The 15,903-nt window shown below is 37.1% G+C and overlaps 2 protein-coding genes, 2 non-coding genes and 1 pseudogene across 4 annotated transcripts; 1 reads left to right on the top strand and 4 right to left on the bottom strand.

Moving 5' to 3' along the window:
- Positions 1 to 5,987: 5,987 nt before the first annotated feature.
- Positions 5,988 to 10,144, top strand: LOC110792723 (pentatricopeptide repeat-containing protein At1g09190). Its single transcript, XM_021997545.2, has 4 exons — positions 5,988 to 7,818; positions 8,858 to 8,942; positions 9,258 to 9,347; positions 10,006 to 10,144. Exon 1 carries the CDS (start codon positions 6,067 to 6,069, stop codon positions 7,522 to 7,524), a length of 1,458 nt encoding a protein of 485 aa, XP_021853237.1. The 5' UTR covers positions 5,988 to 6,066; the 3' UTR covers positions 7,525 to 7,818; positions 8,858 to 8,942; positions 9,258 to 9,347; positions 10,006 to 10,144.
- Positions 8,764 to 10,170, bottom strand: LOC110792722 (uncharacterized). Its single transcript, XM_021997544.2, has 4 exons — positions 9,985 to 10,170; positions 9,818 to 9,879; positions 9,170 to 9,395; positions 8,764 to 9,008 (listed from the first exon to the last, which is right to left on the bottom strand). The coding sequence occupies exons 1-4, from the start codon at positions 10,049 to 10,051 to the stop codon at positions 8,866 to 8,868; spliced, it is 498 nt and encodes a 165-aa protein (XP_021853236.1). The 5' UTR covers positions 10,052 to 10,170; the 3' UTR covers positions 8,764 to 8,865.
- A 373-nt stretch (positions 10,171 to 10,543) lies between these two features.
- TRNAA-AGC (transfer RNA alanine (anticodon AGC)) lies at positions 10,544 to 10,616 on the bottom strand. Its single transcript has one exon. It is a non-coding gene; the product is annotated as a tRNA-Ala (tRNA).
- A 1,000-nt stretch (positions 10,617 to 11,616) lies between these two features.
- On the bottom strand, positions 11,617 to 11,689 carry TRNAA-AGC (transfer RNA alanine (anticodon AGC)). Its single transcript has one exon. It is a non-coding gene; the product is annotated as a tRNA-Ala (tRNA).
- An 816-nt stretch (positions 11,690 to 12,505) lies between these two features.
- Positions 12,506 to 13,846, bottom strand: LOC130471352 (pentatricopeptide repeat-containing protein At3g22470, mitochondrial-like; annotated as a pseudogene).
- Positions 13,847 to 15,903: the final 2,057 nt, after the last annotated feature.

Raw genomic sequence — 15,903 nt, 5'->3', positions numbered from 1 at the left:
ATTTAATTTCAGTCGTATTTAAATTAATTCATGATTTTAATTTTAGTAAAATAATTAGAATAAATAAAATTTATTATAATTACAATATTCAAAATTAAAATCCAAGAAAATAATTTAAATTATTAATTTTAAAATTAATTAAAATTACGTAAACTGAAAATTTCAAATTAAAATTTCAAAACGATCTAATCGCAACGCAACAATCCCACGCAACGCACGCCCATGGGCCACACGCACACAGCCATCGCTGCCAATGTGCGCGCAGCCCATGCGCTGCCTCGCATCGCTGTTGCTCACCATCGCAAGGCATCACGCATGGTGCTCGCTGCGCGCGCCAGCGCTCGACGCACGAGCATGTTGCCGCAGCCCATCGCTGGGCGCAGCGCTCGTCACACGTCGCAACACGCACCCGCACGCCATCGCTGGGCGCAGCGCTCGTCGCACGCACAACAAGCACTCGCACGCCATCGCTGGGCGCAGCGCTCGTCGCACGCACAATAGCGCTCGCACGCCATCGCTGGGCGCAGCGCTCGTCGCACGCACAATAGCGCTCGCACGCCATCGCTGGGCGCAGCGCTCGTCGTACGCACTACAGCGCTCGCTGCGCGCGAGCGATCGATGCTTGGCGCAGCACTCGTGGCACGCGAGCTTACGCTCGCTGCGCGCGAGGCAGGGCGCGCTGTGGCGCAGCTCGCTTGCTGCCCACACGCGACTGCTCGTGCCTTGCTCTCGCCCTCGCCCATTTGCCCATTGCACACAGCCCACGACACAAGGCAGGGCTGCTGCCTTGTGCTCGTGCACCATGGCCTTGCTCATTGCATTCGTATCGCATGGGCGACGAGCTCCCTTGCTCGTCGTCACATGCCCGCACTATACAACACCCCTTAAGGGTAACACGTAGCGTCCATTGCTTTGTGCGTGCAAGTTATATGAGCGAATCGCATAAAATTTTAAATTTATTATTCAAAATTAATGACAAATTAATAAATAATATTAATTTCATAATTTTAGGGCGAAAAATCGAAAATTTATTATTCAATTGATTTCCGATTAACATGGATTCAAGTCTAGGTCATAAAAATTTAAAATTTAACATAAATTTACAATTTTTATGGTGGTTTTTAATCATAGGTATCTAATTAAATTATAATTAATTATGAAAATCAAATTAATTCTAAATTATTCTAATTTTCAACAAATTAATCATAATTACAAATTAGATTGCATAACTAACAAGGCTAGGCATTCAAACTGGTTAAACATATACAGTAGGTCAATCAAAAATTCAAGATTTATCAACAAGAATCGCAAATATTTAATTTGACATCTTAAATTTACGAAATTTTGCATTCGAAAAACTAAAACCTCCGAAAAGTCATAGTTAGGCTTCGAATTTGAGAATTCTGGGTTCGGCCGAAAAATTTTTATTTTGTCAAAATTTTAGAATGCCTTTTACATGCGGAATTGACACAAAAATCACTCGATTTGGATGAGTAACGAAGAAACTGCCGAAAAACTGCGTACGTATAATTAAATAAACGCAATTTGCAATTAATTAACAATTACGAAAATTAATCACCCCTTTTAATTCTTGCAAATTTGTAATATTTAACCATGTTCATGCAATTTAGATTATGAAAATAATAAGAGGCTCGTGATACCACTGTTAGGTTATGATACATATGACAATTCATAAATCATGCGGAAAAACCATAAAGCCAGGAAAACATATTATTTACACATAATCATTTAGCATAGTTTAGATGCATACTCTTTGTTGCGTGCCTTCCCTAGCTGCGCCCGAACCGAACAAGAACAAGTCTTTAGGACTCCAAGTGTCGTCCCTCCGTAGATAGTCCACAGCACGTCCGGATCCGCCTTAAGATTGACCAACTAGAATCGCCCTTAAGGTACTACTTATTTTCGGCTAAATGGGCAAGAGATATGGCTGATTTTTCTGCTTAAAAATCCTAGCTTTGAATACTTGAAAAGTTATGTATAAATAATGACCCTAGGCCCTTATTTATAGAGGTATGGAAAAAGAATTGGAATCCTATTAGGATACTAATTTATTTAATTAGAATCCTGCTAGGACTCTATTTAAATAAACTTTATCTAATAGGTTTATGATTTAATCTTTTATCGAATCCCGATAGCTTTAGGATTCGCACACGAGCATCGCACGAGCACCGTACACCCGCGCAGGCCTTGCGGCCCACGCTGAGCGCACAGCGCTCGGCCCATGCTTCTGTCCGCGCGCGCCCATGGCTTCGGCTGGGCCTGGCTTGCGCTGGGCCTGGTCGAGGCTTTGGCGTGTGTTGGTGATGCGTGTGGCTTGCTGGGCGATGGCCTGGCTTCGTGCTGGGCCTTCGTCTAGCGAGCCTCGTCCGATGCTAATTCGTACGATATGCTTTCGATTAAATTCCCGATTCCGGAATTTATTTCCGATACGAACAATATTTAATATTTCCGATTCCGGAATTAATTTCCGTTTCGAACAAATATTTAATATTTCCGTTTCCGGAATTATTTTCCGATTCCGATAATATTTCCGTTTCTGACAATATTTCCGTTTCCGGCAATATTTCCGATTCCGGCAATATTTCCATTTCCGATAATATTTTCCGATACGTACCATGTTTCCGTTTCCGGCAACATCTACGACTTGGATAATATTTATATTTCCGATACGATCCATATTTCCGTTTCCGGTAATATCATCGTTTCCGGAGTATTCATTTCTTGCCTGTGACGATCTCAGCTCCCACTAAAACCAAGATCCGTCGATTCCGAATATCCATAGATGGAGTATTTAATGCCATTAAATACTTGATCCGTTTACGTACTATTTGTGTGACCCTACGGGTTCAGTCAAGAGTAAGCTGTGGATTAATATCATTAATTCCACTTGAACTGAAGCGGCCTCTAGCTAGGCATTCAGCTCACTTGATCTCACTGAATTATTAACTTGTTAATTAATACTGAACCGCATTTATTAGACTTAACATTGAATGCATACTTGGACCAAGGGCATTATTTCCTTCAGCATCATCACTGATACTAATGGCAGCACGAGTGAGTGTAGGTAACTTGAATTGTTTCTCAGCATATGAAAGACTCATCATCGATGTAACATAACGAAGGTACTTAAGGGGACAACTAAAAACTAAATATACAAGACATGTATTGCCTCTCCCGTCTAATGCCAGTTTATATGTAAATGATTCAATTTCATTGTTTCCTAGGACATTAAAACTGGCAAAAGACCGGAAAGCCATCACAAATCATGTTAATTTTGGTCTCAGATGTCCCCAAGCTTCATTGAAGCACACCATGTTCACAAACCATTAGCACACAAAAGCCTCATGCAGCCTACGGCTGGATGCTAATGGCGCACTGTGGTTTATGAAACATGGATAGTTTCTCAGCACTGAAAGACTCATCACAGACCTCATTCAAATCCTAACATCACAGACCAAGCACTCAGGAAAGGCAAACAATAAGAGGGGACTTTAATGAAACTGTTTTTTTTCAATCACATGTTAAAATTTTATTCATAAACCCATCCCATATGCTTTCACCCCTCTCAAGGCAACACTAATCAACCAGCAAACATATCACAGTTGACAATCAACAAAAAGATCACAGTTGTTAACCAAAAAACAGATCAGTGGGTACATAAGGTTTTATACCAATATCACAACAATTTTTAACAGGCAACATTTTTTAAACCAGCAAGCACACAAGGCAACATTCAGCAATCAACAAGGCAACATGTTTCAAGCAACAAGGCAATAATAGAGGACAAGAATACACTCCAAACCCTATAACATCATCAACAAAACAACAACACCCCTTGCCAACAACAGATCACAGTTGTTGGCTACTCCACCTTATGTCTCCACAGCTAACCAGCAATCCAAATATAATTAAAAGAGGGTTTATAGAAGACACACTTATCTCTAAGCATCATCAACACCCTTAGGTGGCTTTTTTTTATTTCATCTTCCTTCACGTTTGGGGACGAAACCGAACATTGCCCATCAGAAACCTCTGGACTAGCAGTTGTGTTCTCACACTCACCCACATACTATAGGTCGAATGAATCAGATTGATTGGGTTCCTTGCAATCAAGAGGGGACATAAAATATGTTTAATATATTTCAGATCATCACAAACATTCATGGGAATTATTATTTAAACTGAACAAGATCATCATAAAAAGATCAAGTCACAAGATCATCATACGAAGACCATCATACATGTGTGAACAGAACAACATCACCAAAGAACAACCACGAGATTCAACATGCAATTTAAAGAACATGCAACATGCAACTGAACTAGATCAACTTAACAAGATCAAAGAACAACATCATCACAATAATCATGGAATTGAACATCCAAATCAACCGAAGCAGACCAACATTCATGGTATTGAACATGCAATTTAAAAAACTCATAAAATTCGAGAAAAATCAAGGGATCTCTGACATGCAATTCGAAAACTTCATCATTTAACAAAATAAATCAAGGGATCTCTGACATGCAATTCGAAAACTTATCATTTAACAAAAAAATCAAGGGATCTCTGACATGCAATTAGAAAACTTCATCATTTAACAAAAAAAATCAAGGGATCTCTGACATGCAATTCGAAAACTTCATCATTTAACAAAAAAAATCAAGGGATCTCTGACATGCATGTTAATTCAAACTAATTCATGACAATACCATAAGATCAACATTTTTCGAACATGCATGTTGAAATAAACCGAAAACAAATGAACCAATGTTAAATCTCAAAATATAACCAAAAATCATCAACAAATCACAAACATTCATAAAAATTCACAAAAAATCACAATAAATCAGAACATGCAGAGTAACCCTAATTTCATTAGAAAACATACATTTCAACCAAAAATCACAGATTTTCTCCAAGTAACACAAAAAATCCCAAAAACAGAGTAACCCCTAATTAACTCAAAAAATCAGAAAAACAACCCAAAACTAAGGAAATATACCTCATCAGATTCGTCTCCTCCAAAGAATCTCAGATCTGCTGGTGTGGGGACTCGATCGTCGTATTTGGACTCCACCTCTTCACTAGGCTCCACTTCCATTTTCTCAAACCAAGCTTTGAGATAATTTCGGGTACTCGTGTTCTCCTTCTGGGCCAACCTCAAATTATTCAGATACTCGCCAGAATACGAGTGGTCGTTGTTGGGACAAATGCATTTCGAGCCTCAATCACAGTTTGGGTCAGGAATTCGTTGCCCAGAAGTACCCATCGAATTACTCGGAAGATATTTGGAGGAAGAGGATCCCATTCAGAAATTAATAAAACCCTAATAAAACTCCGATTTTATCTCCCCAAAAAATTTCACCAGAGAATCGATTACCAACCGGGATTTGGGACGACAAAGGGGACAAAACTAGAGGGGATCTCACCGGAATGTGGTTCCGGTTAAAGTTTGAGAACAAATTTGAGCGAAAAACCCAAAAATCTGAGAGATCTCACCAAAAAAATCGAAGAACAGGGGCGGAGAAGGTTAGGGTTTTTAGAGAAACAGGGAGATTTCTTGAGGAGAGAGAGGGAGACAGGAGGAGTTAAGAAAAAGAAAGGGATCCGAAGAGAATGAGGAGAGAGAGGGTGAGAGGGACGGTTTATAAGGAGAGAGAGTTGAGAGTGACGTTAGGATTTTATTAATTTAATAAGGGAGGTGGGTGGGTTAAATGAATAAAATATTATGGGTGGGGAAAATTAGGTGGGAATATGGGTAGAATATTTAGGTATTTTGGTAATTAGATTGAAATGTAAGGGTATTTTAGGATAAAATGTATGTCAAAAAATAGAATAGATTCTAAGTGGATACAACATTATGAAACGCCTAAAAAGGAAACGAATACAAAAAGAAACGGAGGGAGTAAAAAATATTAATAACTAGTTTAAATTATAGTTAAGTCCCTTGGTTGGCGCCAAACTAAAGAATTCATTCCTGAAAGTTTCTCAACTAAATTCTCAGTTATTTCATCAAACACGCACAGAGCAAACACACAGAAATGAGTAGAACAAGCCGAGAAGTTGAGCGGCGGATCCTCCGTCATCTTCACGACCGGAGAAGTCAAACCCGCCTTCTCGAAATCCACGCCCATTTTCTCCGCCACGAGCTCCACCAGTCCAATCAAATTCTCGCTCATTTCGTAGCAGTTTGTCGAGCGCACGGCAAAATGCGGTACGCCGAGCTTGTATTCCAGCAAGCCCAGTCCCCTGATCTCCCCCTTTTCAATTCCATGATTAAGGGTTATTCTGTTTCTGGCCAACCTGAGAAGTCATTATCAATTTTTTCTCTTATGAAGAATAATGGGGTTTTACCCAATGAGTATACATTTGCGCCTTTGATGAAGTCTTGTTGTAATGTCAGTGATTCAAAGGTTGGAAAGTGTGTTCATGGTGAGATTTTGAAACTCGGGCTAGAGCGGCATAATGCTGTGAGGATTGGGATTGTTGAGTTCTATACGAATTGTGAGGAGATGGGGAATGCAAAGAAGGTGTTTGATGAAATGCTTCAGAGAGATGTAATAATTTGGAATTTGATGATTCGTGGGTTTTGCAAGACGGGGGATATTGATATGGGATTGTTTCTGTTTAGGAAGATGAGGGAAAGGAGCATAGTGTCATGGAATTCGATGATATCGTCGTTGGCCAAGAGTGGGAGGGATAGGGAAGCTTTGGAAGTCTTCAATGAGATGCAAATTGATGGTTGTTTTAAGCCAGATGAGGCTACTGTGGTCACTGTTCTACCTGTATGTGCTCGTTTGGGTGCTCTTGATGTTGGGAATAGGTTATACACATATGCTCAATCTAGTGGACTTTTTCGAGATTTCATCACAGTGGGTAATTCAATAGTGAGTTTCTATTGCAAATGTGGAGACTTGGAAACAGCTCACCGTGTCTTCTGTGAAATGCCCTTGAAAAATGTGATTTCCTGGAACACCCTGATCTCAGGTCTGGCTTTTAATGGGAAAGGTGAACTTGGGGTTGATTTGTTTGAGGAAATGCTAAGTAGAGGTGTAAAGCCTAATGATTCAAGCTATGTAGGGGTTTTAACCTGTTGTGTCCATGCTGGATTGTTACAGAAAGGTCGGCACTTTTTCTCATTAATGACTGCCAAGCACAAAATTCTGCCCAAGCTTGAGCATTATGGATGTATGGCAGACCTCCTCGGGCGAAGTGGATGTCTGAGGGAGGCAAGTGACCTGGTAAAAAACATGCCGATGAAGCCAAATGCTGTGTTGTGGGGTTCCCTGCTTAGTGCTTCACGGAATCACGGTGATGTTAAACTTGCAGAACGTGCTCTTAAAGAGCTTATAAATCTCGAGCCATGGAATTCTGGTAACTATGTATTGTTATCCAATATCTACGCAGAAGAAGGGAAATGGGATGAAGTTGACAAGTTAAGAGTATTAATGAAGGAAAGAAGTGTCAAAAAGTCCATTGGTCACAGCTTGGTTGGATGAAGATTTAGATTCAAAAGGCTCCTCTAGTAGTGGAGCCTCAGGTGCAGGCACGTATTGGATGATGTTGGCTAGAGCCTAAGAAGTGTCTCGGGGAGAGCATAGCGTAAAATTATTCATTAGGCTGGATAATGGCACCTCAGCTGGAAAATTTAGGCTAAGGTTCTTTTGTTTTATACGGAATCTGGAGTGATCAACTTCCGGTAGGGAGTTGCAAGCTTTGATGTAGGGATCTTTGTGCTAGCTCAAGTACCATGGCTGGATAGACGGATACTTGACAGTTGAAACTCCTAATGGGTACGTATGAACACTTGTGAGTTGTGAGACTTGTGACACTTCAATTTTTCCCAAAACAAGAAAATAAATTCCTTCCTTTTTAATACGTATGTAACAGAGGAAGTTTCCATGTCCCCATGTCCATATTGTAACATTGGACACTCATAACTATGTCCTATTATTCAAGTTAAGAAATTTTCTTGTCGTACTCTTGGATGCACACGCGAGTCTTGACACTCGTAATGAGCATCATAATATACTGAGTTATATACTGAGCTAGGGAGCTAGGGAGATATATGCACAACAAGGCTGTATGGAAAAATCATGAGAAGTATACTGAGTTTATGAATATGATAACAGATAGCATAATATTGAATTATCTGCTTTCGTGCATGTCATGGGCCTCATGGCTTTGCTCCTTTAATCTTCTGAAGTATCTGCAAATGTGTTTTGTGGGATTTGGAGGGGGCCGGGAGCAGAAGTTGCTGCTTAAAGCCTACTTTTGCGGTTCTGTATTGTATTCATTAGAAAAGGTTAAGCTGTTATACAGTAGCCACATTATCGTGTGATCTGATTTCGATGAGAGTCACCTGCTTTGTTGTCTTGTGAGCTAGGGCATCTGTAATTGTTAGGTGCTATTCAATCTCAGAGATTCGGAGGATGGTCAAGGTTCTCTTATTTGGGGTTAACTAACATATATACAGAGTATTTATCATGAAAAATGTTGATCAATGTTCAGCCAACTTCTTGCCTTCTTATGTTCTGTTATTAACATATTTTCTTTCATTATTGCATATGTTTGGTCAGTGTCATTGTTGTATACTGAGAGAGTGAGAGTATACTTCATATTAACATGGTCGTTCTCTCATTCATTATTCTGTGAGTTTAATATACCAGTATACATAATTTTATAGTAGTGGAATTACAGTTGGCGTGATATTGAGGGTATACATATTGACATGGGTGCTTCTCGCATTCATTTAGTTGCCAATAGAAAGAAGCAAATCTACTTCTTTTCTGAAGTACTAGTATTTCTAATAAGTATTTGCCTTTCTGTCAGACAGGGCATCACAGAGCTTCTCTTATCATGAGAACTAATGCTGAAGAAACAGAAATCAAGGTGAACAGGTTGTTTGGTAGAGGAGGTAGGTTCGCACTGCTCCATTCATCCCGCAAATATTCCTGCATGTATTCTCCCACGTCGAAGTTTCCTGCGCAATAAGTTACAATACCACAAATTATGCAAATAGTAATCAAAAATTCAAAACAGGAAATTATGGGGTTATGAATATATTGCTACTAATTTTTTGAAGGTTGTTAACATTCCTTATGCTGTGGCCTGTGACTCTGTGAGAGTTAGAAAGATTTTTACCTCTTTCATGTGTATGGCTGCAAGCTGCTTGAAGTGTTGCTCGTATGTCATTACTTGTGGCCTTATTGTAGAATACAAATTTGGACAGGGAATGGTCGACACAGTCAAGGACAAGGTGTGTTTCTGCCAAACAAGGGCCATAGCAGAACTGATCTGTTGCAGCAGAAGGTATATTGAGGTATCCACTCTGCGTTAGTCTGTATGCTTCCGTGCACCTAGTATAGATCTGCATCCACAACATTTCATCAGTGATAGAGAATATATAATGTTGTAAAATACACACAATTACATCTATTTCATAGAAAGTATATGTCTATAGACTGCTAAAGATTTTCATCAACTGTTTGGGCTGAGGGTTTTTAAAACTCTGAAAACTCTTCAGTTTTTAGCTTGATTGTTTTAAGAGGCACCTAATTTAAGGTCGCATTATCTATACTCTACAATATGGAAATAAGTTTTTTCAGAAATACTAATTTTTTCATCTTCTTAGGTGTACTGAAGAAGAGCCTCACAGTTTGGAATTTTTCTTCTAGTTTTCTGAACAGTGCCTGAATATTGAAATGATTAACTTATGTTTCTCTACCAACATGAGATAAACATATTTTTCGTTCAAGTACAATCATGCAGTATAGGTTTGAGCTTGCTTACTTTGTTTGCATTGAAGCATGACAGTGCTTTTATAAGAATTTGTCCCGGATCTTGTGCATATCCTGTTTATAAAGAACAACCATAAGTGAAAGTTACAAACAAGAAACTAGAAATCATGTAGTACTTTAAATCCTAGAACAAAGAGATGTGTTCTCCACTATGCTAACCTGATCTGCAACTAATTGCAGAAGTCATGACAATCAGAACGGCATAAACAAGTGCGCGGCTTGCCATTACAGAAGGCCGTAAGGAAAGGAATGGCTAACTAAACACGCAAGATTTGATTATTCCCTTCGGAGATTAACAATCAATGGTATCTTGGTGGTAGTTGTAACGTATAGACATTCGCAATATATAATGAAATGAAACATCTGAGTTGTGTTTTGGCTTTTCGTTTGGTCAAAAAACCTATTGGTTTATAGTATAACTTAAATCTTCCATCTCTTATTTTCCTGCAGTTTGCTGCTTTTTGGTAAGAAAATGATATCAATTTTATGTGTTCAAATTTTCTCAACTAATTAGTGGTTAATGCCATTTTTAGTATGTGTTTAATTTTTTTATGTTGCAAACGATGGGGCAGTTAATACTATGTTGTAGTTGAGTCGTTGAGAACATATAAGATTACAGACTTAAACAGAGAGAAGGTAGTTAGACTAATCCAACAACACAATCTCAAAGGGAACAGTACCGGATTTTAAAAAACATTACACAGGAATGTAATAAAAATGGAGATGCGGGGTATCGATCCCCGTACCTCTCGCATGCTAAGCGAGCGCTCTACCATCTGAGCTACATCCCCTACTGTTTATTATTCACACCTGAAAATATCAAGTTACGTGTGTCAGATACTAAATTTAAAACCCAATTTAATATTTTTTAAATTTTTTTGATAAGGAAAGAAAATTAGGTAGTGCCTACTTAAGAAGCATTAATCTATATCAACCCAAAAGATAATGTACAAGCTTCAATAGATGTATGGATGTCAAATAGATTAGGATCGGACGTTGTATCTAACACTTGATATCGAACGACGTCTACATCATTGTCCTTGTTTGAGACTAGAGTAAACTGGTTTTTATTTTTACATCATCCCCTTGGCCCTTGCTCTATTTGGTTCCACTTATTCTGGGTGAAATTAGCGTGTTAATTAGAACTTATTTTATTCGTTATTGTATGGATACAAAATATTTTGTTTAAACTCATTTGTAAATAATTACGCAACAAATCTTAAATAAGGAACAAAATGAGTGATAAAATTTGCATTAAGTGCCTAAAATTTAAGTTGTGGAGCAATAGAATTGGGGAAAGAAAATAGAATTTAACTTAAGCAGAAGTTAAAGTGAAGAATGAAAAAAACTCTTCAATGTAAAGATATAAACTCATTGAAGTTCCATAGCATTTTTTATTTTTGTTGAGGGAAGTTCCATAGCATAAGTAAACTAAAATCAGAATTTATAATATTTTTAGAGATTCAATTGGGTCTTTGAAGGGGACAATAGCCTATTTAGGCCCCAATTAAGCCTCGTCCCTAAATAACATTATAATGGATTTTGGAGAGACAGACAAGTTTGACACATAATTGAAGTGTAGTTGTACGGTTGTACCACCATTTGAAATAAGGAGTTTAATTAGGAGCCACCAATTGTTGCAAGGTCATTCATATTGATGAGAAATGGGCCCCGCACCGACTCAAAGAAATTCCAAAACACGGAGCATTACTCGCAAAAAAAAAAAAAAAAAAAAAAAAAAAAAAACAAATGAACACTATCAAAAAGACAAAAAAGAATTAATGAAAAAAATGGAGATGCGGGGTATCGATCCCCGTACCTCTCGCATGCTAAGCGAGCGCTCTACCATCTGAGCTACATCCCCTACTTGTAATATGAACTATTCTGTCAATAATTGTTATTGAATGCATCACTCGGTTAGTTTTTCTACCATCAGTTTATTCAATTCTCTGGGTTTGTTGGTTAAAGACTAAAACATAACTATATTACTGTATATGAGTTCAACTATCAGACCATTGCTTCATATGGAGGAGGACTCATTACAAGTATCAAGAAGTTTGCGGTTGCATGTTAGCGTCAAAGGAAATCATTTTGCAGTAGTATCCCCGAGTTAATTTTAGGGTCACATTGTAAAAGATGGTACTGAATTCTCAAAAATGAAGATTATTCTACTTGTTTTTTATGACAGTTTTCAGTAGAGCGACACAGTCCTGGAGATGACCTGACTCAGAACAGATTCTATGAACATGAGCTCCAACAAAGCCACAGGGGAAACACAAATTGCTTCTATGAACATATAACTATTCTGTACAGGTGACTCAGAGATGCAGCTGAGTTACATTTCTTCAGAAGCTGTACATATATTCCATGATCAACAAACACCAAGTTGGTTGGAGAATATGATGACTTTATTTGGTGGAAGAAATATGATGCTTTCTGCCCCTGCTGGAAAGTGCAAAAATATACAGATCTGTTCTGGTAGTTGTATGACAGATGATATTATCCATCGGTGGTAGAATGGTTGTGCATCTGTGTAGCCGTAGCTGATAATTTCGTTACTCCTGTCTTTAATCTGTAATTAGTAAGCAGAAGAACAAAGCAATACCAAGCTATTTTTGTCAAATTTCTGTCCCTGTTACCAGAGTTCTTATTTCACATGATAAACTATAACAACAGCGACAGTGCAAAGTCATCAAGTACACATCTTGCATACTGTAAATAAAATCGAATATGGCAAAACTTGAGAAAATAAGTCAAAGGACAGTAATCTTCTCATGCTAGTGATGTTACTTACGGAATAGATAAGCATACAAGTGAAGAACATAAACACAAATTTCTTATCACATCTTGAGAAAATTTTGAAGTAATGCCTTGTCCGAATCACTAACATCACAGTCGGTAAGTAAGCTAACAAATAAAACAATGTTGTGATTTTGAGTTGCAAAGCCTCTGCTTCTCATGGTGCAGACAATTTCCAAAGCCTTGCTGACATCCTTCCTTTCTAAAATCCCTTTAATTATTGTATTGTAGGTACATTCATTTGGAGGACATCCGTTGTCTTCCATTCTCAGTAACAGTTCAGCGGCATCATTCAGCAAACCACTTTTGCAAAGTCCTTTGACAACAGTATTGTAAGTACGCACATTTGGTTGTAAGCCCTTATCAATGAGAGATGAGAAGACATCCAAAGCTTCTTCAAGTTGCCCTGCTTCACACAACCCATCAATTAGGATATTGTAAGTTATAATATCGGGGACCACTCCCTTTTTCTCCATTCCTCTCATCAGTGCCATTGCCTCGTCAATATGTCTGTTTTTACACAGGCAATCGAGTAATGAATTCCAAGTGATCACATTAGGTTTCAGTCTGTGGGTTTCCATTTCCTTAACAAGCTTGCATGCAAAAGTGAGTCTATTGTCCTTGCACAAGGCGTCAATAAGAATGTTGTATGTAAAAATATCAGGAGATAATCCTTTAAGGTGCATCTCTTGGAACAAGCAAAGAGCTTTGTCAAGCTTTCGGGACTTGCAGTATCCGTTGATTAAGGTGGTGAAAGTAACAAGATCAGGTTTGCATCCATCTTTTACCATCAAATCCATGAGCTTTTCTGCCTCATCCATCTCACCATCCATGTAACAGAGCGTTGTATGTGATAATATCAGGAACCAAACCTCTCTTACTTATAGATTTTAATATAGATTGTGCTTCATCAACCATTCCATCTCTACAATACCCACTGATCAAAGTATTGAAAGTAACAAGATCAGGTTGGCATCCATCTTTTACCATCAAATCCATGAGCTTTTCTGCCTCATCCATTTCACCATGTAAACAATATCCATCTGCGTTGTATGTGATAATATCAGGAACCAAACCTCTCTTACTTATAGATTTTAATATAGATTTCAACACTCATGAGTTTCTCTCCCCTCTTCTCATTGGTCCATATCACTTTCCACTAACTTTATCACATAATCTTCCCATTTCACAATTTCATACCTACACTCATTAACCTCCCCATTTACCTTCTCTCTCCTACTTTTCCATACCCCATTACCTAATCTAATAAATAAGATTTGTTATTAATTAAATAAAAATTTGTTAATTATAATTAAATAATTATCATTTAATTAATCGGATTAAATAATTAATTGTAGTACGTTAAAAAAAAAGCGAAATTTTTAATTACACTAATTTAATCGTTAATTGCTATTTGATCGTTAATTTAATCATTAATCGCGCTGATGTTGATGATAATTTTTATCATTGGAACAAATAAATACTTAAATAATAAGATTTGTAATTTGGTTTAGAAATAAAACAATATAAATTCATTAAAGAAACATAGATGAAATTAGACATGAAACCATACAATTTATATTTTTTAAAAATATTGCAATAATATAGATAATCAGTCGTCATCGGTAGACGGGGCACAATTTTGCCAAATATGTTGAGTCAGGTCTCTTTGTAAGGCATTGTGAACATTTCTATCCCATGTGTCAGCTCTCCTTTCCATATATTGGTCAAGTCCAACACCATTAAATCGACCAGGTTGCACAGAATAGTTTGTACGAGTTGATCCGGAAATCGCTGTCCTGTTTTCTTGCTCAAGACTCAGAAATGGTAATTGGTCAGAAGACTCAGAAATGACAAATTTGGAGCGGGTTAACTTAACATCTGGTTTGGTTACGTTGAGAGGTTAAAGAGAACATGTCCGTTCCCGGGCTGTTACTTTTCGAACCGAATCGTTGAATTCGGTGTGTTAGTCCGATCGTTTATAACCCAAATCATTAATAACTCGCAAGCTATAACCCAAGACCCGAACCAATCAGATCCGATTATTTTCAACACGAACCTAAACTAATCCTAAAATATTAAACCGATTAAGATCCGAAAACCGATAACAAAATGTTCAGCGGCAACCCCATCCACTTCAACTTGAACTGAACGGATATGAAACTCACTAATGACCAGATCCGTTTCAACCCAAGAAAATCTTTTTAATCCGAACCGTTTACAACCCAAACTGCTTTTAACCCATAGCATGTTTAATCCGAAACGTTTACAACACGTAACCCGTTTAATCTGAACCATCGATAACCCGTAACCCGTTTAATTCGAACCATAAACAACCATAACCCGCTAAGTTCACCATTATCAAATATTAATTATTACGTTATTAGTTATTAATTCATCAATAAATGCTTCATTGATATGAAGTGATAAATTTTACTAGTTATTAGTTCATCATTATATATTATTAAACTACGTTATATACTACTTCCATTGTTGAAAGTTCTTTATGATTTCCGTTTTAGTATGTTCCAGAAAGATATTTACACAGATTTTTGAGCTCGATTGATATCTCGGGCTCTGACTCGAGCTTGCTTATATTAAATGAACATGAACATGAACATGATAGTACTCGGCTCTGCTCGTTTGCAAAGCTACCTTGAAGTAAGTTGTGAGGTCGCATCATGTGAACCACCAAGATCAGCTTCATTTGCTTTAGCACCAATCTAACTTAGAGTGGACCAGAAGAGAGAGAAGATGATATTTTCTTGAAGTTTCTATAATATGATTTAGGCCCTGTTCTTCTGAACTTTATTTGGCTGAACTGAGCTGAACTGAACTGAACTGAGCTGAGCTGAACTGAATTGAACTGAACTGAACTAACTGAACTGAACTGAACTTAATGGAGCTAAACTGAAGGAGCTGAACTGAATGGAACTGAATAAATAATAAATAATAAATAATAAATAATAAATAATAAATAATAAATAATAAATAATAAATAATAAATAATAAATAATAAATAATAAATAATAAATAATAAATAATAAATAATAAATAATAAATAATAAATAATAAATAATAAATAATAAATAATAAATAATAAATAATAAATAATAAATAATAAATAATAAATAATAAATAATAAATAATAAATAATAAATAATAAATAATAAATAATAAATAATTAATAATTAATAATTGATATAATGTTAATATTTATAACAATACTCATAATAACAAATAATAACTACAATAATCATAACTATTTGTTAATAACAA

This window comes from Spinacia oleracea, chromosome 4 (assembly GCF_020520425.1).
Source record: "Spinacia oleracea cultivar Varoflay chromosome 4, BTI_SOV_V1, whole genome shotgun sequence".
Lineage (NCBI taxonomy): Eukaryota > Viridiplantae > Streptophyta > Magnoliopsida > Caryophyllales > Amaranthaceae > Spinacia > Spinacia oleracea.
Note: the sequence above shows the minus strand (reverse complement) of the source record. Positions and strands in the feature narration are given on the sequence as shown.